Here is a 26,007-nt window from a genome sequence, read left to right on the forward strand (position 1 = left end):
AAACAAGAACAGGAGGAAGTGGTAAACTGGGTGCGAACGAGGGCGAGCCAATGGAATCGGCAGGTCTCGGTTAAAGGTCTCGGTGGTCCTCGGTGAGTCCTCGGGTGGTCGTCTCACATTCGATTATTCTGTATTCTCGCCCCCAGAGCCCCACCAGAGCCCATTGTTAGCCGGTTCAGTCATGGCGGTTTCGAAGGCTTTGAACTTTAATATTGGAGTTCTTGGTCACATTGACAGTGGGAAAACATCTCTTGTCAAAGCTTTGAGCTCAACGGCATCTACGGCATCTTTTGATAAGAATCCTCAGAGTCAAGAACGTGGAATAACTCTTGATCTCGGGTTTTCCTCATTTCAAGTCCCCATCCCAGATCATCTGAAGCAACATAATTATGACGTTCTTCAGTTCACACTGGTTGATTGTCCAGGCCATGCTTCTCTTATCAGGACTATCATTGGAGGTGCTCAGATTATTGATATGATGATGCTCATAGTGGATGTCACCAAAGGATTGCAGACCCAAACAGCTGAGTGTCTCGTGATTGGAGAGATTCTTTGCGAGAAGCTCGTCGTGGTGTTAAACAAGGTCGACTTATTGAAAGAAGAAAAGAGAGACGTGTTGGTCGAAAAGGTGACTACCTTTTATTTTCTTTATTTATACAAAAATCATTTATCTCATGTGAGAAGAATGGTTCAAGGGTAGAGTTAAGGTACAAATGTTGTGGTTCAATTTTATCCTTGGTTCAAATTTTTTATTTTCCTTTGTTTTTGGGTAACAATGGTAATGTAATGTATGATAATGAGTAAGAAAAATACAATTTGAACCAAGGGTAAAATTGAACATGATGAACATGATGGACATCAGATGGAAGTCAGATACTGAATAGATCACAGCATGAGCAAAAAAAAGCTTACACTGTTACCTTTTGTGAGCCAAAGCGGATGACAGCCCAGTTAATCATGTACAGAAATTTGAACAAAAAGATCTCACTCCATAGAAAACTGGATATTCGCATACATGATAAATATTATAACAATGCCTACCCCATCAACTAGCCTGATCTTGTACCATTCTGAATTTGTAGATGAATCAATTTTTATGCAGAAAGGTAATAGACCTTTAATTTTAAGCTTTGTATGTATTAAAATTGCCCATTTCAGATCATGTGATGATCTCAAGCTATGATCATCCACTCTCAGTGCATGAACAATAGTAATCTCAAACACAATTAGGAATCTTACCCAAAATTATAAAATTGAAATTTTTATTTTGTTGCCTTCCTTAATGGTGGGTAGGTAGCATCAGTAGTCTGTATGTCTAACAATTTTTTTATTTGTTATTTAATTTTTCAGATGACCAAAAAGCTGGCTAAGACATTAGAAAACACTAAATTTTCAGGTTGCCCAATCTTACCAGTGGCAGCAAAGCCAGGAGGCCCTGATTCTCAAGAATTTAAACCTGTTGGTACACAGAAGCTGGTTGATTTACTTTCATCACTGGCATACCTTCCGAACAGAGATCCATCAGGGCCACTGTTATTTGCTGTTGACCACTGCTTCTGCATACGAGGCCAAGGCACTGTGATGACAGGCACAATCCTCAGTGGCAGTCTCAAGGTCAATGATACAATTGAGATTCCCTCCATGAAGATCACTAAAAAGGTCAAATCCATGCAGATGTTCAAGGCATCTATAGTGGAAGCATCTCAGGGGGACAGGGTGGGGGTATGTGTTACACAATTTGATCCAAAGCTGTTGGAGAGAGGTCTGGTTTGCAGCCCTGGTTCAATACTAACAATGTTGGCAGCCGTCATCTCAGTTAAGCATATACCCTATTACAAAGGAGCTATCACGTCAAAGTCAAAGTTCCACATTACCATTGGCCATGAAACAGTGATGGGTAAGCTCCAAGTGTTTGGCCTTCCTCCTGAGCAGTCAGTGAATCCTTCACAAGAGAGCAACATCTTTGATATTAGCAAGGAGTATGTTTTTCAAGAAGAGGTGGTGGATCAGTCCAAGCATTTTGGAAGCACAGCTGAAGATGAAAATGCAGATTCTGAAATCAAGCCATTTTCAAATCAACAGTGGCTTTTTATTGAGTTTGAAAAACCAGTGACATGCCCTGAACATTGTTTGGTAATTGGCTCACGTCTTGATACTGACATACATCTTAACCTTTGTAGAATAGCATTTCATGGAAGATTATTAGTTCCTGTCACGGACAAAAACTTTAAGGAAACATTTTTACCACAACTGAAGATTTACAAGACCAAGACAAGGGAAGGCACTGTTGAAAGGATGGCTGATAATTATTCTGTCATTGCACATTCTCTTTTTAAGAAAGAAACAAACCTGCAAAGTTTTGTTGGTATGAAGGTGCAACTCTCAACAGGTGAACAAGGGAGTATTGAGGGCAGTTTTGGTCAAAGTGGTAAAGTGAAGATTAGAATTGCTACTGGCCTGTTTCCTGATACTGTCTTGAAACTTTCTTCTAGTGAAAGGAAAAAAGGAGGGAAGAATAAAGCAGCCACCTCAGCAACTCCAGAAGAGGCAGGAAATTCTGTTGAGCAGCCTGCAAAGCCTATTAAAGTAATACTGGAGTTTAAGCGATACAATTATGATCCTAACAAGAAAATGGTACAGTTTTGAGCCAGAAGTGATGTTGGTAAAAATTATAACATGTGTTTAAAAATCAACCATTAATATCTGATAAAGTTTAATTTTAGCAAAATTTTCTAATATTGCAAATTATTAGTTGCTTCTTAAGAGTAGAAAAACTAAAGATCCAACAATATTATCTAAACATAGTGGTTCCTGGTGTAGTCCATGAGTTTTTTTTGGTAAAAGACTCAACAACTAGTAACTGTAGTTTTCTCATGCAAAACTTCTTGGCTTTCAAGCTAAGTTCTTACAAATTTTCAGATCTTGTCATAATGAGTATCTTTTCAGTCCAGTCTCTTATCACAGTGACATGTAATGTGAACATTGATCAATTCTTTTCGATTTGACCTTGACTTGAGCAAAAACTTGAACTTGCATTTCTGAGAGCTATTTTTGAGCTTCAGCTATAAATTATAATTTAAAAAATGCACATCTCTAAACAACAACCAACAAACAATCAACTGAAAAATGGCCGAGATGAACAAGATAACTGCTTGAAATGTCACTAAACACATTTATAAATTCTAAGGTGAAGTCTGTGGAATCGGCCTGTTGTCACCTTCAAAAACACCAACTAGGAAGTGACAGGTTTTTATCTCCAACAATATTTCTGAGCACCTTATGATTACGAAGTCCTAAAACAAGCATTTTCAACTTGCAATATCTATGCGGTGTAATATCCAATAAATTGACCTTAATCAGGAGTCTAGTGTGCTAACAATTAGGACACTATGCCTCTCACATGCCTCAACTGTTTGTTGGTTTGTTGGTTTCTGTCTTGTTTCTGTTATTCACCTTGCAAAAAGTATCACTAACTGCTTATTGCCAGGAGGCTACAATCGATTATGGCTCTAAATGAGGAAAGGGAAACCCTCTGTAGGACCTTTGTTACATGAAATATGTTTGAAAATAGCATTATTACAGAATTATTACAATCTAAATATTAGAAAAATTTTGACCACCATTTTAGGTGCCACAGTTGAAAAAATGGTGAAAGAAAAAAAGTGAGGGTCAAAAAGTTAGGGATAAAAAATTTAAAAAAAAAGGGTAAGCACTTTCTTCATCTTGTATTAATTGTTAATACTGATATCAAAATAATAAAAAAAACGATTAGTACATGACTTTGTTTATTCTGTCGTTTTTGAATCCTATAAACCAGAATTCATTGCATTAGCTGAATGATTCTATCTAAGTCAAATACCAGCCATTTCACACTAAGTGATCCGCAGTTACATTCATTTAGTCAGTGGACCCCTTTAATAAACTTACCCCCACAAATGTTTGAATGCTTGAATGAAATGCGTGCTATCTTCTGTTCGTAAGGCAATATAAACAACATGATGGAGAAAAAATTGCTATGTGAAAATTGACACAGCCAGTTTGTATCCAAAAAATTATAAACTCAAACTTTTGTTACAAACGTGTATTGCCAGCAAAGGTGGGGCAATCAACCAACACATAGCATAATAACAACCATATAGCAAGAAAGAGCCGGAATGGGGTGGAGGAGGGTTGGTGAAAAATGATTGTGCGTCAATGAGATCAAGAGCGTGACATCTATTATACGAATTCTTAAATATGATATTAGTTGAAGATGACATCTTCATCAATTCAACATTTAAATCAGTACCCTTTCCATGTTCCAGCCTCTCTGAAAATAACTGGCTAAATCACGCATAAAATTTTATTTGCAGGCAAAACAGAAATTTTACTGATGTAAAATAGAGTGGTAAACACAGGAGTAAATATAGCTATTTGTGAAGAAATTTGAATACAGTAATTATCTTGACAAGCTGTGACCACACAAACATCAGATGGTAGGCCTAGCTGCCTGTGCATATAGTTTTAAGTTGGCTTAATATAGTAATCTGCAAGTCATTGCAATTATATTTGCATGTGAGCTTCTGTTTTTTTCTAATATTTTTCATATGACACTTGCTATATGTCTACAATCAAGTATCTGTACCTTTTATCTATCTGAGGAAGACTCCTTAGTACCTTAATCTCGTTGCTATGGCAACTAGCGACAGAGTTAATAAGCCTGTTTTGTGATACAAGTTTACTTTAAGATGGTTTTTCTAGCTTTCTAGACAGGGATTTTTCCCTCTTTTTGGTATAACAAAGTAAACATCTAAAGAGTGTTTGGTTTTCGCAATTTTTTTTGCGCGCACTGCATCAATGTAAGTATAAAATTTGATGATTTTTTCATGGGTGAAAAACAGAAAAATCCTACCCAGTGTACCAATTTTCAAAAAGGTTCACTGTTTGGAACGCGCGCAATATGTTTCTTTAGATGGCCCCAAACGCTTAGTTTTCGTGACATCAACAAAATAGAATTTTTTCAAGTTACGGTGTTGCACATGCTTGCGTGCGCAGATTCCGACAAGCTTGCACTCCTATGTCCAGTTCCAGAAAATATCCATACCCACCCCATGGAAGTTAATTAGAAATTCTGAAGTGGGGGGTCTCAAAGCCAAAATTTTCAATGATTAGTATGGGGCTTAACTGGAATTTCCAGAGGGGTGGGGGGGGGGGGGGGGTTCAAACCAAAAACCCCTCCGTGGGATAATTCCAGGAACAACACAAAAACAAAGAATTCAAAGAATTTTGGGCTATTTTATGCCCGGGGGGGTACTCCCATATGTGGCCTATATAGGTATGTGCCGCCCGATAGGGTATGGTTTTTGAGGTTCTCGGTCCTTAAATAGGGTATCATTTTTGCTCCTTTTGGCAATGTGTTCCTGGTGCGATCCTTAGATAGGGTACCTAAATTCTATTAGCTAAAATAAACGCCCAGCTAAACGAAAAAAAGGTTTCTTAAAACAGAATTTTCTTTTCAGGTATTAGTAAAGCGATTTTATAAAGATTTGTGTCTTGCCGTGCGCGGTTAGCCGTCACGGAACGCTTCTCCTTCCCTTGAATAGGGTGTCTTTTTTCGGTTTTGGGCCTTAAAAAGGGTATCAATTTTCGCTTTCTTTATCCTTAAATAGGGTCAGGGTTTAAGAACCTTGGCGGCACACCCCTATCCGAAATTTATGGGAGTACCCCCCCCCCCCCCCGGGATTTTATGTGTATTGACATATGATGACCACATTTTTGATTAGGAAATAGCATTCTGCTTAGTTGAAGTATCGTATACCCCTTCCAACTTCAATAGTTCTTCGGCCTTTTTGCGTCGGTTTTTACCTGACAAAATACGCAGAATTGGCAGATATTTCGTGATTTATAGTCGGAACATCCGATCGCGCGCCGAGTCCTCCTCGGATAAGTACACCTGAAACCACGTGACTATTTGGCGCGAATCTTTGCGTACGTGATCGATTGCCGAGATTTTGCTTGTAGCTCGCTGCACTGTCGTTCGACATATTATGACCGTTTTGGCCTAGGTTTGAGCAGTTTAAAGCTGTTACATCAAATTTTGTGTCCATCCTTGCAGATAAGATATGAACCCTGTTTTATCAGCGGTAAGTTTTTATTCGCAGGGCCTTGCTTAAGTGTAAGCTTTAAATCTTAGTATTGTGCCATGTGGTTGTGCATGCTGCCCATTTTAAAGCTTAGTTTCAGCTTAAGTTCTTATATTTTGTCTTTGAACTTTTAAATTTCAGTTAAGCTTACTTGAATTTAATGGGTGTTTCCTTCGTATAATTACCTTCTTCTTATTCAAGTTAATATTACAAGAACGTTTATTATGTAATACATGTACAGTCGTCAAACATGCATAATGGTCCATAATTAACCCGGGACCAACTAACAACCGTTGAGAGATTTTCGGTGTAATCAAATTCCAGCTGGTTTACTCAAACAAGCATTATCATTTATTATCATTTGTTTTTAATTTAATGTATTTTGTGTTATCTGTGATGTATTTTGATCGAAATTTTGTCACACACTGGGCAGTTCATAGCTGGTATGATATTAATATTGAGCGGTTTTCACTTGAGTGTCGAAAGTAATTTGCGTTTGCTTTGGTTTTGCATTACTACGATCAGTGATTGGTTTAAAAATCTCGCGCCACTTTCTCAGCCAATCAGAACTAAAACCAAAACCAATTGTGACTCGCTCACGTACGTTTTCCCGCGCTTCACGTCAGCTACATGTATTTGCTTTGAGTTTTGATTGGTTCCCTGGATTGTCTGTGTCCTTTGCGATTGGCCAGAGTAATTACTTTGGTTTTGGTTTTACGACACTTACTTGAAAACTGCTCTATCATACCAGCCATGAACTGCCCAGTATGCAGACAGTTCAGAAACTGTGAAGTATGGTGCTGGTGCTTTGCAGGAGGCCACTGCTAAATTGAGGATTAGTTTTCTTTAGGTTATTGCATACTTTCAAGGGGGTGTCCAGACGTCTGTGACTGTCATTAAGTGCTGTAACCTGTATCACCTGTTATGGCTGAATTCACTCAAGGTTATGGGTGAAGATGTTGATTGGTATTATGTTACTCTTGCATACAGAGTGAAATGTTAGAGGTGATAACTTCAATGCCATGGCTGCTTAAAAACTTAATGACAGCCCTGTGAAATAATTATGCATGTGGATTATAATTATCCAACCCTCCAAGTTAAGATCATTTAGGTCGCCATGGGGATTAACATTTTAGAGCTGGTGACTACATTGGAACCGAAGTCGCCAGCCTGGCAGCTAAAATTGAAAAGAATAGCAACAAAATTTTTCATTTTTCATTGAGCAGTCAGTGGCCAAATGATCACTAAGAAAAAAAAAACTTGAAGGGTTGTCATCACAGATACAATAACCCTATATAAAATTAAACACCATGGAATTGGCTTGAAGAACATACTAATAAGGCTGCACCTCATTGGCTTTTCGCTCATATAAAACTCAGGCTTGTAGTCTAATTGTTAATTATTATATGACTGTATTTTATTTTAAGCCCATGCAGGACCCTTGTTCATTCTTCTTTTTGTATGGGAGTTTTTAATTAGCTCCAGTCATGGTATAATGGAGTACACCAAGTGTATGCTCTTATGAATCTAAGCTGGAAATGCTATATAGGTGGGACCTGAGTAACTGACTTTTCATCAGAAGAAGATCATTTAAAATGGTGTCACTCATTTGATACCTGATATACATGTAACAAACCATGTCCCTGGTGTTGAATGAGGTTTGGCTATAGTTAGTATCAAGGTACTTGCCTCATAAACCAAAACTTGAAGTTGTTTACTTAAAGTAACTGTAGTTGTAGATTTTCAACAGGTAGATCAGGCAGTTAGCATGTGGGAATTCTACAATGGTAGGTATGTGCAAAATATTAAATCATTATCCATTAGTCTTTTTCTAAAGCCTCATGTGTTAACATGCCAATTTTCACATGAAACTAAACATTCTTTTAGTTAATAGACCGAAGCAATGGCTGCCAATTAAAATTCTTTTGTATGCATTTAATTAGCCTGACTAACCTCGCTCTAGAGCAAAAATTCTTCGAATTATCAACTCAAAAACGAGGTTAGTCAGGCTTATTTAAATGCATACAAAAGAATTTTAAATTGGCAGCCATTTATGCATTCGGTCTATTAGGTGAACTTCTATCAACTATATCTTTTGTTCTCCATCTCCTGAGATGCTATGTAACCAGGCTGGCAATTTGCACGTAAACATGGCAGATTTCTCAACTGTTTCTGATCACAAATTCAGGACTGTTTTGAATTTATTTGGGCTTTCAACTCCCCAGGAGGCCAAAAAATAAAGCCAACCGCAAGCAAACCAGAGTTGAACTACTCACGGCAAGCAAACGAAGTGGAGTGCTTCCTTTAATTTGTATACCTAGGCAAACCAACTTTGTGTGACTAAATATAATAACGCAGCCACATTTAATTCATAAAAAAAAGGGATCTCTCAGCAAGATTCTGGATCTAGCCAATCAAAATTGACTCAGTATGGGTACACAAGTGTAACAAGTGTGTCATTATCCAACATTGCAGTTTGTAAACTATTGGAAGGGTAACAGTGCTCCTTGCCCTGCAGTTGATCAAGTGAATTCAAATGAAGAACAGAAATTAATGGAAGCAGGACTTGAGAAGAGTCCAGAAGTAAGAATAGCTTATCTTTTTTAAAGAACCTTTATTGACTTAATTATATTTAATTAGCTCATAAACAATGACAGAGAGAAGACAAAAAGAGAAAAAACAATATATAATATTATTATTTTATTATAAACGGAAGAAACGAATGTGCGCCGTTCCCAAGGGTTTACGCATCGCTAGTTGCTCCCCAGGGGGGCAACAAACAATAATGTCAGTGAAACTTATTTAAATTCTGCGAACCTTGCAAAATCCATCATTCTCTGAAGAAGACCGCAGAGGGCGATCGAAAATTTAGAGTATCCTTTTATATTTTTAGATCTGTTTAAACCATTTTTATACTTTAAGCTATGACCACAGATCGCTCCAGCAGTTTTATAATAAAATATATTTTAAATACTTCTTTCGAATTAAAGTACATAGAGTGAATGGCATGATGACAGGTTAATAGTATTAAAAATTATGACTATGAGCAACTTATGTTTTCCAGGACTCTGAAAGTGCCAGCACAATTGACACAAGGGCTCTCAGTGACAGCCATTTTTCATCACAGTCTATGGGTCAGACAACTTTAGACCTCAACAACAATGAAAACACAGATTCCACTCAAGAAATAAACAAGGCAAGTTAGCATTCTGCTGTATAGAATAATGGTTCACAAGCCCAATAGCGTTGGACCACAAGGCCATTTAAATTGACACTGATTCAACTTGCTACTAGCATGCAGTGATCTCGAGGTCACAATAATATCCTGAGTACTGGCCAAGTTTATATTTCCATTGATTGTAAGTTTTCTACGATAGAAATTTGTTTATATTTGTTTAATAGAAAGAAGGTGATTGCTAGACTCAGAAAAAAAGAAAAAAATTATAGGTCCTGGTACTCATTTGCAAGAAAACAATAATTTATCTCTCTTGCGAGCCAAGTCGAATAGAAAAATCCACCATTTTCTTAATGTGCTTGCATTTATCTTGCATAAAATTATGCGCAGTAAGAGATGCGCAATGCAACGAATGAAACATTTGCACTTGAGAGGATATTCCTGATATTTATAGCGTTTATAGGGTTCAATTTAATATTGACTGAGAAATGAATTGAAAATCTTAAATGGCACATTCCTTAGAAACATTGTTCAAAAGTTATTTCTGTGAATCATTTCTTCATGATCTCTACAGATGAATAGTGAGGCCAGCCACTCATCAGATACATTATCTGAGGAAACAAGGATGAATAAAATTACTCAAGCCATGGAGGAAGAAGAAAGAGTTATTCATGAAGAGACTTGTAAAGAACAACAGCAAATGATGGATAAGGTAGATAGCAAGTTTCCACTTAAGGTGGCTCAACTGGATTTTCAAGGGGTAACACCGCTCAAGTTTGAAAATAAACTACGTCGCCAATAACAATGTTATCGAAAAACGATTACCACAGTTGTATGAGATAAAGATGAAATTTTTTTATGACCAGTGTTATAATGACATCGGAGTTGCCATAGCGACAAAATGACGTCATTACGTTTTTTACTTTCGCTCGTATTACTTGGCACCAGGAGATTTTTTCGAAAATCGCTCAAACGAGCTTGTACCACACATAACTGCATCGATGTTGGCAAAGTTTGAACAAATTATATGAGAGCGTTTTCGAAATATTTGGGGATGAAGTTTTCGGGCCTATAAATACAGTCAAAAACATACTAACGAGAAAATGGGGTAATATCTAAAGAAAATGACGCGCCGGTGAATTGAAATTTCATCTTATAGTAGTTTGATTCCATTTAAAATCGTGTATGAAACAGTGGTGGGGATTGCTTTGGTCGATTGCGAGAAAAAAGAATTTTATGAGCGTGCGTTCAGGTGCTCTTGTTGCCATTTTTGTTTATAATTTGGTCTATACCTACAAAAGTGATAATACATTAAAAACCACTCGATGAATTTTTTTAAAAATTTAACAAACTTAAGGTTTGTCATCAATTGATATAGCTTACAAGTTTCAAGCTCATTGAAAACATTTAAGGCAATAAAATTGGGCCTCCAATGTACTGATTTTTTCTCGCAGATCTTGTGTTTACAAGCGAGTGTCCTCATTATTCACGGGTATTGTTTTTAAGTTTCATATCCACGTGCACGACTTCACAAAAAAAATTCATGTGCATTAAATAGGACGCTCGACTGCTTTCCGAACAATTTTCCGAAACATGCTTATATTGCTTAAAAAATTGTAACAGCATTTGTAGGGATATTGATATCAAGAGCCTCTGTCCAGAAAACGAAAGCTATTATTCTGCATATATTGTCATTGCTATTCTCACCCCAAGGCAGATTAGCATGCTTCGGAAAAATTTTCGGAAAGCAATCGAGCGTCCTGTTTAATGCAAATGAATCTTTTTCCTGGAGTGGTGCACGTAGATATGACACTTGAAAACAATACCTGTGAATAATGAGGACACTCGCTTGTAAACACGAAATCTTCGAGAAAAAATCAGTACATTGGAGGCCCAATTTTACTGCCTTAAATGTTTTCAATGAGCTTGAAACTTGCAAGCTATATCAGATGATGACAAACCTCTTGTTTGTCAAATTTTAAAAAAAATTCATCGAGCGGTTTTTAATTTATTGTCTTTTTTGTAGGCATAGACCAAATTATAAACAAAAATGGCAACAAGAGCACCTGAACGCACGCTCATCAAATTCTTTTTTCTCGCAATCGACCAAAGCAATTTCCACCACTGTTTTACACACGATTTTAAATGGAATCAAACTACTATAAGATGAAATTTCAATTCACAGGCGCGTCATTTTCTTTAGATATTATCCCATTTTCTCGTTAGTATGTTTTTGACTGTATTTATAGGCCCGAAAACTTCATCCCCAAATATTTCGAAAACGCTCTCATAGAATTTGTTCAAACTTTGCCAACATCGAGGCAGCTATGTGTGGTACAAGCTCCTTTGAGCGATTTTCGAAAAAATCTCCTGGTGCCGAGCAATACGATCGAAAGTAAAAAACGTAATGACGTCATTTCGTCGCTATGGCAACTCCGATGTCAATATAACACTGGTCATAAAAAAATTTCATCTTTATCTAATACAACTGTGGTGATCGGTTTTCGATAGCATTGTTATTGGCGACGTCGTCAATTCTCAAACTTGAGCGGTGTTACCACTAAAAAATCCAGTTGAGCCACCTTAAGGCCCACTGTGTGTTCATCAAATTTCCATAGAAATTTTCACACAGCTCTTTGTACCACCTCTCAGAATGTGTTTTGTACTACAGTGCAACCTTGATATTACAAAAAGGGCAAAGGACTGGAATCAGCCTTTTGGCATGAACTGCTGTGATTTCTTAAAAACTAATTTAATTCATTTTTAATTAACTTTGCGCCACAAAGTCCACAGGAATCCTACCTCAGGACGAGAGATCCAGTAAATAGCGTAGACCAGTCTTTGTACACGTTCAGTGCAAAGTGTTCTAGAAAGAAGAGTACCACAAGAAGAGCATAGCATTTTCTGAAACAAATATATACCTTTGAGATCTTGATATAAAAGCAATGTAGATATACTCCACGTCTTACATGGGGTGCATGGTCAGTTGCTCCCCACCCCCTGCTCCCTTCTCAAGTACAGTTAATTAATAGACTACCAAAATTTCCACCTTAGTGTGTTAATGGTTTAGTGCCAAACAAAGCATTACAAACAAAGCATTACAAAAGTGCATTCTGCACTTAAAATCAAACTGGTTTGAAAAATTTTAAACCAAAGATAAATTTAAACCACAACACAATATACTTGCCTTTGTTGTCTTGTTGGGTTGTAAATGCCTGCCATTTCTCTATTCTCTTCACTGTAAATTTCTTTTGTTTGCATTTTAACCTAGGCTGAAAAAGAGTGGAAGAAGATGGAGGACAAACAAAGATACCTTCGGCTACAGCTGTTATTAGAGAAGTCAAACATTTACTGTCAGTTTCTTCTTGAAAAAATGGAAAGACAGAAATTGGAAGCAAGAAAGCAGCAGGAAAGGATGGCACATCAACAAGAGAAGAAGCAGAACAAGGAAAAGGAAGCTATGCAAATGGTAATGCTTGTTTGCATGTGTAAAATAAATTTTGCCATTTTACTGTATGATCCATCGTCAGCATTAAGTATTGGGAAGAAGATCATATTTTCTCATTTTATTTTCTTGTTCATGATCAATAGCCTTTGCCATTTCCAGATTCCCTTGCACCACTGAAACCTCTCCATATTCAGGCAATTTTTCTTTAAAAAACTGAAAAATGGCCTTGCTAGAATCTTGTTTAAGCTCCTGCATGATGTAAAGCAAAAGAGAGATGACCTCACTAGAGATATGAAATAGACATTCCTCCAAGTTGAAAATGGCTGCTTTTTTGTATTTTGCAGGTTCCTCAGGCAGAAGGCAGGGTAACTAGAAGGACACAGAAGAAACTGAATGGATCTGTAGAAAGTGGTCAGAGTGAGAGAGCAGTCTCTAACAAAAGAAAATCTGGTACAAAAAGGAAGATGGAAGATTCTTCATCCTACATGATATCTGAGTATCTTGACAGAGAGGTAACTATTACTGACAAACAAATGTCCTTTGAAACCGACAATCTTGGATGCTAAATGATTAATGGAAAAATGTCTGTTAATATCTTGGATGCTGCAGTTTAAAAACTAATGAGCTCCGGGTTCGTTGACTCCACCATGCTGCCCTGTGTACAATGTAGGTCAGTTTGAAATGGGTTACAGGGAGTGAAGAGGGGGGGGGGATGAGCTGTGGGCTTGACTGCTGTGGGTTACCTGTATAGGTGAGTGGGGTAATTCAGTCATACAATAACTTTGCACTATCTGAGATTGTCAGAGTAGTTTGGTTTCAAACACCTCCCACTAAATGGCTAGTCAGGTACCAAAAAATATTTTTGTTATTGCTACCATTGTTGCAGTCATTAAGCAAGAGACACAAAGCAGCCGAGGAAAGAAATGAAGAAACTGAACATCTTGCCAAGGAGTCTACTACTCTTCAGTGTGTACCAGAAATGAATGACAAGCAATTGGAGGAAAACAAGGTTATATTTTGAACTATTCATCTGAATTAACTTAAGTTACCCAAGTGATATTTTTGTCAACATCAATATTGTTTAGACTCAAGGCAAATTGACATTGCTTGACCCTTTCTAAAGAGACATTACCCATCCAGTTAGCAACAACAGACATGGTTAAAAATAAGCAGTTTTAAGAGGAGACTACAGAGAGAGCAGCCTTTAATTGAAAAACTGACAGTGTTTGCTTCACTGTATTGCCTGCCTTTGCACCACCACAGACATTACACATGTTTTGGATGCATTTTTCCATCAGATGTCAAGTAGACCTTGGAATTTGCCTGGCATTTGGCCTTAAATTGTATTAGAAATTTAACCTTCTTAATTAGACGAGAGATCTTTTCTTGATGTAATAACATAGATATATATGGGTTATTGGCCAAGCGTGAGGTCAAGATGGCAGGATATTGGCCAAGTTCTTTTTTTGCGTGTTTATGGACCGAGACGAAGTCGAGGTCCATAAACACGCAAAAAAAAGAACGAGGCCAATATCCTGCCATCTTGACCGAACAAGCTTGGTCAATAAAGGATTTATTATATGACTTTTTTTCGAGTACTGAAAAGGAAGCCAGTTGCATGCACAATCAATGGCGCACGCTAAAATCATTTCATTGGTTTAAAAGTTTAACGAGTGACTGTCAAATTCTTGAATGAATCGAGACGAAGTAAAACGATGCGACAACAGCGAAATTCGCCTCTTTTTAACCTGTTTTAACCCTCAAATGGATATTGAAATGGCTAAAATTGCGAATCAACATTAAGTTTGAAGCCTTAAACAAGAATGTCCATTCCATCTGGCCGCCAGCCTTTGATTATGGGACGTTTGCAGAGTATTTGCTCGCTTCTGACGCTTTAGTGGTGCAAACCTGCCGTCACGGTGACACGAGCTGAATATTGAAATTGTGATTGTTGGGCTTATAAATTCACGGGAAAAGCTTGAACTTTCCTATATCATTGATTTAAATGTTCGACGAAAAGATGTTTTCCTGGTTCACCGTGCCGTCCACTTTCTCCATCAAGATTTACACAAATGACAAGTTTGCCGAATTCTTTATTCTTCAGGTATGTCACTGACTTCTCTTCCTTTTCCGCCGAACAAAACCGATATCATGTCGTCAAGTAGCTTTGCGTTTTAATTTTTGTATTTATAGCTGGTTGTTGTGGCAAATAAAATTCACGAAACTCGTTAACATTTGTCGTTTAATTAGTTTGTTCTTGTTCGCTTCAAGACCTATTACTTTGTTATCGGACTCTCTTTCGCTAGAAACAGGCAGAAAATATTTGTGTTGTTTAGGAAAATGGTTTCACAGCTCAAGTTTACGACGGAAAAGCTTTTTGTATGTAGTAGCGTCGACGGAACTGAAGAGATTTTCGCTTGCGGGAACACAGCCGGAGATCCCGAGCGGTCAAGATGGCTCCATCTTGACCGCTCGGGTAGCCAATCAGAGCACGGGATTCGTTTCATCTTGACCGCTCACGGAGCTAGTCATATAATAAGAACAATTACTTGTGCATGGTTGCTGCTTTGGACTTTATACTAAACATGGTACAATGTAATTAAGGTAAAAACATATTTTGATTAAATTGAACTTTTTTTTGGCACATCAGGCTGGTTCTAGTTGCAATGATGATCAATCAACGATTCAACCAACATTTATTTCTGGAGGGTCACTCAGGCCCTACCAACTACAAGGCCTTGCTTGGCTGAAGGTACACTATTGCATATATTATTTTTTTACAAAAATATTATAGTACTGTTTTTTATAATGTCCTTATAAAATGACATGGTCTTGTTAAATGACAAGAAAACAAGAGTACTATTAGCAAGCATGACACTAAACACAAGAAAGTTAATTTTAAAGTGAGTTGTCTTGTTGTTTCAGTTACATACAATGCCATCTTTATTTTCCAATACTCAACAGTCTTAATTAAGATCCTTTGTTAATCTATTTAGAAGACTTGCTGTTCCAAATTCACATGTTGCGACATATTCGTGTTAAGGTAGAAACTAATTTTGCTTTGGATTATTATTTTTTTCTTACAGTAAAGTTCAACACATGAAAACAGGGATCCATATTCGTTTTTTCTCCAAGTCATCAGCCGGGCAAGTATTCAAGATGGCATACTTACCCGGCATGGCATCCAGTGGACGAGTTTTCATAATGTTTTGGTCATCTCGGACGACTGCATGTATGGATCCCTGATGAAAATGAATGCACTTTCTGTTGATTGGTACTTATGCCAGAAACAATCTTAATTTGTCTTTTATGAACAGGTGCTTTATGAAAATGGCATGAATGGTATCTTAGCAGATGAGATGGGTCTTGGGAAAACGTTGCAGTGCATATCACTACTGGCACACCTGGTTGAAATGGGAGTCCAAGGACCATTTCTTGTTGCTGCTCCTCTCTCCACCCTTCCTAATTGGGTGAAAGAATTTAACAAATTTGCTCCAAAGGTATACTATAACAAGCATGTACATGTTAACCTCCAATAAACCCTTACACTCCAATCCTCATTTTTTTTAGTGAATAGTCAATGAGGTGCAGTTAAGTTGACTATCCCTCTTAGAAAAATAGAGTGAGTAGTCTTAAGTCTTTTAGTAGACACACCAGGAGGTGGGGGTACACTTATAGATAAGCTATACGGGTATGTGCTGCTGGGTATGGTTTCAAGCGGTTTAGTCAGGGATAAGGTATAGTAATCAGAGAGTTTTGTTCTAAAATAGAGTTTCATGTGTCAGGAAACTGATCAGTGGTATGAAGAATTAAGGAATAGGAATAGAAACTCACAAAAGAAAGAGGCTTTCCTAAACTAAACTAAAATCATTGCAGGACCATTGTTGACAAATGGTTTTTCCATAAAAACACTTATACATGTAATTATACAGTTCTAAAAATAGCAAGTTTGGGATATGGAGGGATTTTTTTTTTGGGAAAACCAATCAACCAATCAGTTTAATGGTAGGGTAATTGACATCTGAGAAAGTCATATGTGACAAGGTTGGCTCTGGTTTTACTTAGGTATTCCATTTTTACTGGGACTGCGTATATGAATAATGTTGTCTTGGACAACTATTAATGCATAAAGTTCTATGTTAACATAATATATATTATGATAGTGGACCATTGTAAAAAAGCGGCTGTAGTGTATTTTGAAAAGTTGGTATTTCAAGCATTAGACCATCACAGAGCAAAGTGGAGCATTGAGGGCTCTGTGTGGTTATATACTAGAAAACCATTGTCAACATGGCACCATCTTGTGTGCATTTAAAGAAAGCTGTAATGACTTCCTAGAAAATAGCTACCTTTATGTTACTTGGTGCATTTTTTACTGCTTATATATAATGGCATAAGGAACCTCAGAACAAACCAGAGGGAAAAGAAAGTATTATAAAGAAAAATTCTAAAGCATAATGTTTTTGTTGTGTGTATAATTTACCGGTTGTCTTTTTGTACTGTCACCATGGTGATTTTGTTTGATGATCCTTATTCTTTAGATTCCTGCAATACTCTATCATGGTTCACAAGAGGATCGCCTTCGTCTGAGGTCCCAGATGGAAAAGCTGATATCAGTGCAAGGCAATATCTCTGCTTTTCCAGTGGTAATCACCTCCTATGAGATTTGTATGAGAGATCAGAAAAGCCTTCATGCTTTGGACTGGAAGTACATTATTGTTGATGAAGGTCATCGTATTAAAAACCTCAACTGTAGACTTATAAGGTGAGAAGGAAACATGAAAAATAATCTAAACTGTGGAAGTTTTGTCAAGTCAACAGAACTGGTCAAAAGACAGTTGATAGTCAAAATGAAGACAAAATGTTCGATTCCATAGTTAGTTGAAGGTCTCTAAACTAGATGGTAAAGAAGGCGGCACTCTTTAAGTCCTGTCCACAATGAAATACCCCACTTATAAGACACAAGTGACATTTAACTGTGATGATCACTTAGTTGAAAACATTCTGATTTTTTTCTTAATTTATATTCTTTTAGCCTAGAATTTCTCTATTAACTTTTTTTAGCAAATAGTATGTCGGTTATAAAAACTGTTGTAAGTAGGGAAGAAAGTAATAATAACTGTTGTTTTGAAACAATGGTTTTACTTTGGGTGTTCATCAGGGAATTGAAGACTTACAGGGCAGCAAACCGTCTGCTACTGACAGGCACTCCATTGCAAAACAATTTGTCAGAGCTGTGGTCTTTGTTAAACTTTCTCCTGCCAGACATATTTGATGACCTGGAAAGGTGAGCTTAGTTCAACCTTATTGTTAATCTTCATGTGTGTGTTCATGTGTAGTATCTCTGAGAAATAAGGTTACTACAATCCTAGACAAAAGTCTTGGGACACTAATCTGTTTCAATGAAAAGCTGGCATTGTCTTAGCTTCCCCATCCCCACCCCGGGATCCCCACCACCAATGCATTGATAATTTCTATCCATCAATAATTGTGCAGTGTAACACAAACTCTGGAATTGTTAGGACAGCTCTATGACTTTGCTGTAGATGCATGTTCTGTAAGCACCTTGCTCAGAAGAGTACCCCCTAATTAGTAAGTCATTGTAAACCACTGGTTACTGGTACAACTGTGCACATAGGTTTTTCCTGTATTCCCTTGATTTTATTTAAAAATTCACCCGACCTTATCTGTGTTTAGTTTTCAGAGGTGGTTTGATTTTAGTGCTATCAATGAAGATGGTGGAAATGAGAGGATCATTGAACGAGAGAGAGAGGATCAAGTTTTGCAGAGACTTCATGCTGTAAGTTACATAATGCACTACATAAGGTTTAAAAACTTTAAAACTGGTCCCTGTTTACTGCTGTTGGCTTAAAAACAAGTCAAGTAATTTTGGCATTAAAATGGATTCTTGAATGGGATACGTTTCCTTTCTGAAAGTGTGACTGAAAACAGACAAAGATACAAATAGTTTTGTATCATCTCACAGAATTCTTCTTAAATCGAAAATGATAACCAAAGACTTCTACATCTTTATGATAAAAATAAAATCATTGAAGGTAACATCTAGCCACCCATAGAAAGCATGTGTTAATAAATCCATATTGTCCTCCTCCATTTGCATATCTATACAACTGAGGGAAGGCACATCTCAACACTAATTCCACGCTCCCCTTTCACAAACTTAGTGTGACAGTGTCACTTAGCTTGTTTTTTAACAGAATTTCTAAATAATTTTAGGAATAGTTTTCTTGTACTGTCGTTTTATTTTTATCCGTGACCTGTTACGTAATGTTGCAGACGTGAGCAGATCAGTTTACTCTCACCGTCTAGAAAGTTGTTGCGTTATTGTTTAGAGTACTTTGGAGGTCAGATCATGTAATTGTAGGATTTAACTCGCTTAGATATTGTGTAGTTTTTTGTTACTTTTACTGTAGGAGTGGTTAAGTGGGTAAACACCCAGTTCCTTTAGGTAAATCCTGTGTGTGGGTTTACTAGTCATGTTTCTGTTTTCTATTGTCAACACTTTTAGTTATCAGTTAGACTTTGGTCAAGGGCGTTGATTAATCCCCTTGTACGTAATTGTGATGTAATTGTCTTCCAGTTCCGGTCACATAGACAAATGTGTACTGTAGATTTGGGTATAAATACAAGTAGTTTTGTGCATTTTATTTGAGTTAGCTGTGGAGCTTAGCTCCCCAGAGGGGCTTGCTAGTCCTCTGGTAGATTGCTGTTTGTGCCGTTGTTCAGAATGTAACTCATTCCCGTTTTTAGTACCGTTTTTATCACCGTTTTTAGTACCGTTTTTATCACCGTTTTTTAGTACCGTTTAAATAGTCTGTTTTTAACTTGTTATCGTTGTTTTGTACGTAGCTTTCTATGTTTTCAATAAAGTTCGTGTAAGACCAGTCCTTGCATCCATTTAGAATTCGTGTTGTGCCTCCGCTCTAGGCCTCCGCCGTTGGCGACGTTTACCGCTCGCGTCGCACGGCTTACATTAGGAAAGGAAAGACATTGTTCGCAGACTAGCTGATTTTTTGTGTTTAATTTCTATGTTGATTTTTCTTGAATTAAAGCTATTTTTTTATTTGAACAATATAAATTGCCTTGCAGCACAGTTCAAAAGGTCATCAATTAAATTTTAACAGAAACATTTTTTAAAAAACCCTTGAATTCCAGCTTGCCCTTCGGACACATAACTCTCAGCTCTTGCCCTGGGCAGTTGCATTCTTGTCTTAGTTTACTTTTCCGTTATGATTTAGTTGGCAGACGACTTGCCCAACCTTGTGTGAACATGAAAAGTCACTAGCCCAGCACAAAATCTACTTGTCCTGGACAACCAGCTCTGAAATGAACAAACTCTAAACAAAATATTGTCGTCCACCCTTGTTATTTGTATCTGTTTCAATTGTCATATATTCTTCTCCAGATGATTCTTTGCATGGTATAGTAAAAATAATAAAGCACCTGTCATTCATACATGTATGTTATATATTTTGTGGAAATATATAGGAGCATTATTCTCATTCTGCAGATCCTGACACCTTTCCTTCTGAGACGCTTAAAGACTGATGTTGAGTTGTCACTTCCACCAAAAAAGGAGGTTTTGGTTTACGCACCACTGACTCTAAAGCAGCAGACCTTTTACAAAGCTAGTTTAGACAAGACACTCCCAAATATTGTTGGTGACAAGAAGGTATCATTTCTTGGTTCTTACCAGATGAATGTTTATAAATAAATATGTTTTTTCTCATGAAGATGTTGAGACAAGACTCGATACCAGGATGGGGCAAAGTCTCTGAATCTTAATTATTAACCAAGGGAAAGTGAGCAGATTAGAAATTAAAAAAAACTGGAATAGGGTGGAGGGGAAAGGCTGCTTGTTATTACAGAATGGTAGCTTAGTACAAAGTTTACAGGACTAAAATGTACAATAACAAAGATGGATTCATTTAATAAGTTACAGATAATAAAATGACAACTGTGAGTCTGCAACCTTTCTTTAACCATTTTGACAAGTAAAAACAACAACTACAGGCACCAAATTATTTCTAACAGCTACTATGGTATTGTTTCACAAAGATGCTCTTTTAAATAGTATATCTTGAATAACTTGCAAAGTTCATCTAAACACTTTTGAGTCATGTCTATGTCAACAGTCTTAATTGTCTTTATTGTTTCATCGACATTGCCATCGCCATTGCTTAAGTTCCCTATTGTCACGTGCACACTATCTCATTGAGCGCCCCCACTAGACACTTTGGTTAACCGTTCGTCACCTACATGTAGGTGCCTGTCATTTTGTGTCTTGCGGCAGCTTATTTAGCATACATATACATGTATGTTGGCTTTGTATATTTTCTTTAGTTGCCTTGAGGACAATTTTTGTCATAAAACCGAAATACGGCAAAAAACAATCTATTGTGGATGAATTTTGTTGGCTGATGCCTTGTGATACTCATACCAACAGGTTTTGCTCAGTTATTGCATGGTATGATTCTAACTGTAAAACTTGTGAGCCATTTCGTACTGTTTAGATTTATATTAATGGTTTAAAATTCACAACAAATAAAAAGGTCTGGTAACTCAGCTGCTAAGAAGATATTCAAAGAAGCCAACTTAAACTGTTTTTTTACAGATATAAAGTTATTGGAATATGATTAAGGGTCTACTTATGCCCACTGTTAAATGACAAATTTTGAAGTGGACATTTTGTACTTACATTTGCTGCATTGTTTGTCTTAAGTTCACTTATAAATAAGTGATTTTTTGAAATGTTGGCTATCGCATTACATTGCAAGTTATGTCTGAATGTTGTTCTTCCAGGGAAATGATGGCCCAGTTGAGTGTAGTAGTACTGGGAGAGTGAAGAGAAAGGGCCGCCAAGACATCAGTTACAAGCTTTTTTTCAATGACAACAATGATGAAGATGAAGTGCAGGAGTATTTGTCAAGGTGTAACAACAGGTTTGTTACTCCTGTAACTGTTTACTATTCAGTTTAACAAATGAATTGTCTTTTCGAAAGGTTTCACCTGCCGGTTATCATGAGTGCTTACCATTTGTAATAAAAAACCCTGTTGGGATTGCTATTGAATAATATTGTAAAGGGTTTTTCTAAAATCAGCAAACCTTTGTTTACCATTGCTGGGAGACTGGAACTGGGAAATCATGCAAATGGTAAGAAGAAGAGGCAGGATATGGAACGTGCCAGCCGTGCGGCCTCAATCCCGATTTATATTTATTGTGATTTGTGCACATGTGCATCAAAATACCTTGACAATGTGAAATTCTACTCTCCTGGCACATTTCACAACAGACGTTTTAACAGGGATGAAGGGCCAAGTCCAAAACAACTGACCTCGCCACTGACAAATAACAGTATTTTGCTCAACCTTGAGCGACTAAGTAAAGATAATGTGACTTGTATTCATTTACAGGAATGCTGCTACCTCCACCAGTGCACCTACTACAGTTGTGTCAGTTCGCATGACTAATATCATGATGCAGTTAAGAAAGTGTTGTAATCATCCATATCTGATAGAATGCCCTGTTGAGCAGGAAACCTTACTACGCAAGGTTGATGAGGAGCTAGTAACAAGTTGTGGCAAGATGCTACTCCTTGATCGAATGATGCCAGAACTTAAACAGAGAGGACACAAGGTATTACTTCAATATTACTCTCTTACAGGTAAATAGAGCTGGAAATTACAGTCTGATGTCGGTGACAGACACGGTATAATTTAAAACTATTTGGTCTGTGCATTGATATAAGCGGCCTTAAGATTTGACTTACGAGTACGAGATCGAGTTCAAGTAGGACTTTGGAGTTTGAGACAAATGGCAATTGTATCCCCTGAACTTCAACTCTTTTCTGTTGCTGACTAACACATAAATAAACATTAGGGATCAGATTGGTGTGATAAGTGATTATAGGAGGCACATGAATTTGGTTTGAAAACTCGTCCTCGTCCTCAAACTCGTACCTGTAGTCCAATCTAAAGGTCATTTTATACCATAACCGAGAGAATTCTCGCGCGCTGATTGTTCCAAAGTAATGGTCGATGAGAGTATAGACCATGAAAGTGACGTCAAATCACGCCACACACACGCGCGGGCTAAAAGATGTGTAAGTTTGGTCTCCATGAATGAAAGCGAATTTCATCGTGTTTTGTTTGAATCAAGTGCGTATGAGGGTGTTTGTTTTCGGAATTCAGGATTGGACTTCTACTTAGGTGATCTATCGAAAGAAAATTGACCAGGCTTTTGAATTTTTGGTCTAACTGAGAAGAACGGTGCTAACGAACCGGCAGGAGACTGTCGATGTTCAGTGAACGAGCGCTAACAAGATCTTCAGAAAGAAAAATAATCTTGCTCGCTTCAAGCGATAGGCACACACTCAACGAGAGAGGAAAAGGTAATTAAAATTGATATTCTTTGAATTCTTGTTCATCTTCTTTTGTATCATTGTCGTTTTTACGTGTCGGAGCGGAATCTTTACGTCCCACCGGCAAAGTTTCTTTACGCTCACTCAGGCATCGCTTTTGATAAATACTTGTTCGAGTTTGTTATGGTATAAAACAAATCGACCACATTTTTCCATGGTCTACACTCTTATAGACCATAGAAATGACGCCATAAAATGTCCAAAACTTTGCAGTGAAACCACTCGCCTAACGCCTCGTGGTTCCACTTGAGTTTTGAACATTTTCTGACGTCATTTCTATGGTCTATAAGAGTGTAGACCATGGAAAAATGTGGTCGATTTGTTAAATTACCTGAAGCGTCTATAAATATTCACGTATAATTGTACTGTCTGATCAAAGTGTTAAACAGCAAGGGCGAGTGCTTCATCACAGATCAAGAGGACCCCTTAAAATACTCCATAATTCCTTACAATATATGCTTCCAGACATGATATTATTTGAACCGTTAACCTCGTTCTTCCTGGGAACAAACAATAGATGTACTGCATCGACCCAAAGGAACAATTTGATTATATATATTATTATTTTTTTTCCTAGTATGCATTTGTCTCAAATCCATGAGTTCTGGTCAAGTTCACATTTCCAGTGGTTATTTATTTTTTCTGCTTTTGTATCCTGGTGATGCTAAGTCCCGCCTTCTAATGAGAACCCTGACATACTCATCTATAAGAATAACGGCAGTTTAATAAATATATCTCTTGTGCATGCCAAGTCATAAAGACAAAGCCGCCATTTTCTTGTGCTCACGCTGTTGCAAGCTTAACACGCATAAGATTATGCACAGCACTGAGAGAAGGATGTGCAATTATGCAATACTAAGCAAGTTATACTTGTGTCACCCTAGGTGCTGCTTTTCTCGCAAATGACCCGTATGATGGATATTTTGGAGGATTACTGTATTCTTCGGGACTATGGCTACTGCAGGCTTGATGGGCAAATGAAAGTATCGGACAGGCAGGAAGAGGCAAGTCTCAAATAAATGACTTATAAACTGACAATTATCAACAATTTTTTCTTTTTAGTTTACAATCATATTTAAAAAAAGTTAAAAAAGGGAAAAACTCATTGCGTGTTAGTTCCATCTCCAAGAGAGAGATTTGAGATTTTAACCGAAAAGTGTGATATTGGTGTACCAAGTTACGTGTAATATCTATGAAGCATGACATTAACAGCATGGAATGTTCTCTCTGTTTTCTGAAACTAGAAATTGGTGTTTGATGTTCTTTTTGTTTCTCCTGTTTAGATGAGGAAATTTGATGCTGACCCGTCAGTGTTTGTGTTTCTTTTAAGCACAAGGGCTGGTGGACTTGGTCTAAACTTGGCTGTTGCAGACACTGTAATTATATATGATAGCGATTGGGTGAGTTGCTGTTCAACAATAATCATCACTGTTAATATTACTCCTATGAAGAAGTCTATAATTTAGTAATCTTTATCAATACTCAGTTCTAAACAATTCAGTTGAAGTAGATCATACTTAATTAGTTACCGAAGTGGCTAAAATTAATGTACAGCATAGATTAATTGACAAGTTTTTGTGATTTGTTAGAATCCACAAATGGACTTGCAGGCTCAAGATCGTTGTCACCGGATTGGTCAAACAAAACCAGTTGTTGTGTATCGCTTTGTCACTGCAAACACTATAGATCAGAAGATTGTCGAGAGAGCATCAGCGAAGAGAAAACTTGAAAAGATGATCATTCACAAGGGTTAGTTTGGTTAATTTTTGCTTCAAACTTGTTAGTCTGCATTGCATGTGAATGGAACTATCAGAAACGTCCATTTGCAAACCAAATAAAAACCATGTTCACACCCCTTGCACGGATTTTTTATTTCTAACTGTAAGTGGCATTCAGTTCCATTTGCACCCATTGTGTGTCCATTTCAATCGCGTACTTCAGTGGGTCTCACTTGCGATATTTGGTTTAATCTTTTGACAGCAGGGTTCTTGTTTAGGCGATGCCTCTCCTTGAAAGTTATCCGAAGTTTATCATTGAAAGTTACTTCTGTTTTGCATGCTTGTAGGTAAATTCAAAGGCAACCAAGACACAGCTGTACTTGATTCAAACGAACTTCGTGAATTGCTGGAGATGAGTGATCATCAGAAGGTAGTTTCCAGTGACGGTCTGGTGATTAGTGATAAAGATTTGAAGGCCCTGCTGGACAGGAGTGATCTCTGCGGCACCAAAGTTGGACAAAGTAAACAGCAGCAAAGTTCTCAATCAAAAAGAAACTGTGGATTGTTCCGTGTGGTGGACAATACTACTGATTCTTGAACAGCAGCTCCTTTTGCGACATTTTTCTCCTATGAGTTATTTTATGCTTTTTGGAATTGATATTATTCTTATAATGTAAACTTTTTATATATATATATTTGTTTTTGTTTTTTTGCTTTTCATTTTTCATCTTGGGTGTATTAAAAAAATAATGGGAAAGTTGGTATTAAAGTTGATATTAAAATTGCATGGTGTGTTTTGTATAGTGTGGGGGGCAAAAAAATAGTTTCTTTAGTTGTCTTGTCCAGATTGGTCTCTTTCTCGGGTTTAATTTGAATTTTCTGACGATCATCCCCGACCCTTTCATACGGGAGTTTCCTACCCTCTGGGCTCGTTACATCTGATTAACCATTAAAAATAGCTTTACCTTCTCTTCTCGGAGGCAGCGGAAGTAGCCTCAAAAATACCCACGACTGAAAACAAGACGAGAGTTGGTCACACGCCGTTCCTCGAGCTAATTAAGGACCTTCAGATTGGAAAGTTGAAAAGGAGACTATTAGTATG

General features: G+C 37.3%; 2 protein-coding genes across 6 annotated transcripts; both read left to right on the forward strand.

The window, feature by feature from the left end:
* Positions 1-21: 21 nt before the first annotated feature.
* Positions 22-3,780, forward strand: LOC144647426 (selenocysteine-specific elongation factor-like). Its single transcript, XM_078507232.1, has 2 exons — positions 22-628; positions 1,351-3,780. The coding sequence occupies exons 1-2, from the start codon at positions 182-184 to the stop codon at positions 2,644-2,646; spliced, it is 1,743 nt and encodes a 580-aa protein (XP_078363358.1). The 5' UTR covers positions 22-181; the 3' UTR covers positions 2,647-3,780.
* A 2,185-nt stretch (positions 3,781-5,965) lies between these two features.
* On the forward strand, positions 5,966-25,690 carry LOC144647424 (lymphocyte-specific helicase-like). Of its 5 annotated transcripts, none has more exons than XM_078507229.1 (20): positions 5,967-6,122; positions 7,862-7,913; positions 8,598-8,705; positions 9,187-9,318; positions 9,872-10,009; positions 12,569-12,766; positions 13,090-13,257; positions 13,632-13,754; positions 15,396-15,497; positions 16,063-16,245; positions 17,287-17,510; positions 17,907-18,032; positions 18,443-18,545; positions 20,277-20,438; positions 21,569-21,708; positions 22,181-22,403; positions 24,072-24,191; positions 24,471-24,587; positions 24,777-24,936; positions 25,253-25,690. In XM_078507229.1, exons 3-20 carry the CDS (start codon positions 8,676-8,678, stop codon positions 25,501-25,503), a joined length of 2,700 nt encoding a protein of 899 aa, XP_078363355.1. In that variant the 5' UTR covers positions 5,967-6,122; positions 7,862-7,913; positions 8,598-8,675; the 3' UTR covers positions 25,504-25,690. The 5 variants fall into 5 exon arrangements, with proteins under 5 accessions (XP_078363352.1, XP_078363355.1, XP_078363353.1 ...); XM_078507227.1 differs by having other exon boundaries at positions 7,862-7,909; XM_078507230.1 differs by having other exon boundaries at positions 5,974-6,122; positions 7,873-7,913.
* Positions 25,691-26,007: the final 317 nt, after the last annotated feature.

Source organism: Oculina patagonica, chromosome 3, assembly GCF_052425735.1.
Source record: "Oculina patagonica isolate OP01 chromosome 3, crgOcupat, whole genome shotgun sequence".
Classification (NCBI taxonomy): Eukaryota; Metazoa; Cnidaria; class Anthozoa; order Scleractinia; family Oculinidae; genus Oculina; species Oculina patagonica.

What these genes read in the sequence shown, in the direction of transcription:
- LOC144647426 (XM_078507232.1), top strand. Translation starts at nt 182, where the DNA reads ATGGCGGTTTCGAAGGCTTTGAACTTTAATATTGGAGTTCTTGGTCAC. An exon ending in GAGACGTGTTGGTCGAAAAG is followed by an intron (nt 629 to 1,350) that starts GTGACTACCTTT and finishes TTAATTTTTCAG; the next exon opens with ATGACCAAAAAGCTGGCTAA.
- LOC144647424 (XM_078507226.1), top strand. Translation starts at nt 6,102, where the DNA reads ATGAACCCTGTTTTATCAGCG. An exon ending in TTAACAAATTTGCTCCAAAG is followed by an intron (nt 16,246 to 17,286) that starts GTATACTATAAC and finishes CTTATTCTTTAG; the next exon opens with ATTCCTGCAATACTCTATCA. An exon ending in CTCAACTGTAGACTTATAAG is followed by an intron (nt 17,511 to 17,906) that starts GTGAGAAGGAAA and finishes GGTGTTCATCAG; the next exon opens with GGAATTGAAGACTTACAGGG.